General features: G+C 22.4%; 1 protein-coding gene across 1 annotated transcript; it reads right to left on the bottom strand.

Moving 5' to 3' along the window:
* Positions 1-545: 545 nt before the first annotated feature.
* On the bottom strand, positions 546-3,512 carry PRSY57_1017700 (hypothetical protein; the record flags this gene model as incomplete). Its single annotated transcript, XM_012907766.2, has 1 exon — positions 546-3,512. The coding sequence occupies one exon, from the start codon at positions 3,510-3,512 to the stop codon at positions 546-548; it is 2,967 nt and encodes a 988-aa protein (XP_012763220.2).
* Positions 3,513-3,551: the final 39 nt, after the last annotated feature.

Consider the following 3,551-nt stretch of genomic DNA (forward strand, 5'->3'; position numbering starts at 1 on the left):
AAAAAAAAAAAAAAAAAAAAAAAAAAAAAAATATTATATATATATATATATTTAATATGTATCATATTAATTTATAAGAAGCCAAAAATATGCACTTGAAAAAATAAAAAATTAAATATATTATATAAATAAATATATATATATATGATATATTTTATATAAAATGAATAAATTCATATGAATAGATATTAAAAATATTATGCACATATATATATATATATAAATGAAGGTTCGAGACCTTGATGATGATATCACAATATTATGTAAAAAAAAAAAAAAAAAAAAAAAAGTTTATACAAATTAAGAATAAAAAAATAATAAAATAAAAAACATATATATATATATATATATATATATACAGATATACGTTTGTATATAAATATTGCAACTGTATTATAATTATTATTATATTATTATTATTTTATTATTATTATATTATTATTGTTATATTATATTATTATTATTATATTATTATTATATTATTATTATTTTATTATTATTATATTATTATTGTTATATTATATTATTATTTTATTTAATTTTTTCTATCGAGAAGATGTTTTTGCGACATGCACTGATTTTCTATAGAAGTAATACGATTGTATGTCCAATATTAATAATGTCAAAATAATTATTATAAAGACATAAAATCTTGATGATAACGACTCACATTTTTTGGTTTGATCATTCAATGTATAAAAATACCATATAGAACAATCAGGATCTACACAGATATTAAGAGCTGGTTCATAATATTGATCACCTATACATTGAGCTCTTTGTGTACATTTTTCATTTGATGTATGAAAGCTTTTTTTATTTGTAAACCCTACTTTATAATTTTCTTGATCAACAACTACATAAAAATTATTTAAAACATAAGCACCAAACTTAATTAATGGTTTTGTTGTTCTAGCGCTATTCTCGGTTGACCTACCATCATGTACATCTGGTATAACACATAAATAATTTTGATTATTCTTTTTATCGTTTATAATTAAATTATCTAATGGTATATAAATAGCTTGTTTCTCATTTTTCTTTTCATTTTTCTTTTCATTTTTCTTTTCATTTTTCTTTTTATTTTCGTTTTCATTTTCCCCTTTATTTTCCGATTCACGAGAACTATATATGTTATTATCACTAACTATGTCATTGTCCGACAGGAAAAATTTTAATGTTGGTAAGGGTCTATTTCTATCATCAACTGAACACATTCTGGGTAGGCTATTTTCTTCATTATCTACACTATCACCATTATTATTATTATTATTATTATTGTCATTGTTATTATTATTATTATTATTGTTCATATTTTTTCCTATACATCTATCGTCATCCTTATTTACTGGGAGGTACTCCATAAGACTTAACCAAAACATTTTTGGGAGTACTAAACATTGACTACTCAAATCAATTATAGCTTGCCAGTTACTACTATATTTACCAAATATATTTTTATTACATACTTCTAAGTTATATATAGTAAATTGAATGAAAGAATCTGAAAATATACCTCCTCTTTCTCGTGGTTCCGACCAAATAATGTTTCCATATTCTTTTCTATAATTACCTATATGTATAACAGAATTAGACGTCTCAAATTCGTTTATATTTTGAATACCCACATCAACATTTTTGTTATCTATCATATTATCCTTTACATTATTTATATTTTTATCACTCCCATTTTGACCACTCCCATTTTTATCTCCATTTTTATCTCCATTTTTATCTCCATTTTTATCTCCATTTTTATCTCCGTTTTTATCTCCATTTTGTTTTAAAACATATTCATAATAAAATATACCTACACTATTAACAGGTGGAGTGTAAGCTTTTATGGCATCACTTGGCAAATTTATATCTAAAGCAAATATAGAATTGTTGTTTTCTATAATATTATTCCATGCACTTATATTTCTACAACTTAATTCTTTTCCAGCCAAACCAAGCATACCATCCGTATCTTTAAATAAATTCCAGTCATTATAAAAAGTCATATCTACTACAAGTTTTATATCTACACCTTGGAAAAGAAGATTTGAATTTTCCGATAATTTAACTCTTGGTTTTATGATAATATTATCTCTTTTAAAAATATTATTATTCTGTAAATTATTTTCCACATGTTTAGGATCCATACTTTTATTTTCATTACTCCTCATTTTATTAACATCCATTTTCTTCTTTTTATTTCTAATATATTTTGTCTGAACACCCACTAGGTCTATGAACTCTATATCATCTGACCCTTCAATATGAGTCTCATTAAATTTTAGAGAATCATAATACACATTAGGATATTGAACCTTGTTTTCTAAATTCAAAGCACTATCCTCATAACATTCATATGGTTTGGTTAGAATAGCGGGGAGACACATTAAATCATTGTTACACCATGTAGAATTTCTTGACATAAGAGGATTATAACAAGATCTCTTATCATCATCTTCTAAATAGCATGCAGGAGAATCCTTCATATACACATAAACGCCTTCTAATCTACTATTTAATGATAACTTTAAAAGTTGGTCACCTACTTTTACATTTGTATATAAATTATTATTAGGTGTAAAATATATATTTAATATAAGTCCATCGAAATTGTCTTTTGTTTTTTTATTAAAATATTCATAAATATTTTTTTCTTTATTTGTTGATATATCATCATTTATTTTTTTTTCATTATCCATATTATTTGTATTTATATCATGGTTCTTATTACTTTCTTCTTTTTTCCTTTCTCCTTCTTCCTTATTACCATCTGTTGATAATCTTTTTCCCAATTCTTGACTTATAATATTTCCTGAATTGTTCAGGTCCTTATTCCCCTCCTGCCCCGTAGAATCATAAGGAATGTTTTGATGGTTTGATAATGTTTGCTTTTCATAATTAAGAGGGGAATTGCTGGTGAATAATTCTTCATTTTTGTGTTTATTAAACTTGGTAAATTTTGTTTTATCATCATATTTGTAATTTTTCTTTTCTTCCGGATCGTTCTTATGACCGTCTTGTGTAGGGTGCGTGTAATTATTATAAAAAGAATTATTATTATTATTGTTATTTATATTATTATTATTTATATTATCATTATTATTTATATTATCATAATTATTTATATTATCATTATTATTTATATTATCATTATTATTTATATTATCATAATTATTTATATTATCATTATTATTTATATTATCATTATTATTTATATTATCATTATTATTTATATTATCATTATTATTTATATTATCATTATTATTTATATTATCATTATTATTTATATTAGTATCACTTAGAAGCCTCTTATTTTTATGTTTGTCATCATAATAATTATTTTTTTTATTTATATCCGAGTCGAGGTCCTCATAATTTTTATAATTCCCTTCTTTTTTTTTAACATGTTTGTTTATTATTTCACCCCTGGATAATACTACTGATATTAATATAAACCATATCAGTATAGCTATAAAATAATACGGTTTGCATTTTTTTTTTTTTTGTACATCCATTAATTCTATACATAAATGATGTTTACATAAAGAATATAT

This window comes from Plasmodium reichenowi, chromosome 10 (genome assembly GCF_001601855.1).
Source record: "Plasmodium reichenowi strain SY57 chromosome 10, whole genome shotgun sequence".
Taxonomy (NCBI): Eukaryota; Apicomplexa; class Aconoidasida; order Haemosporida; family Plasmodiidae; genus Plasmodium; species Plasmodium reichenowi.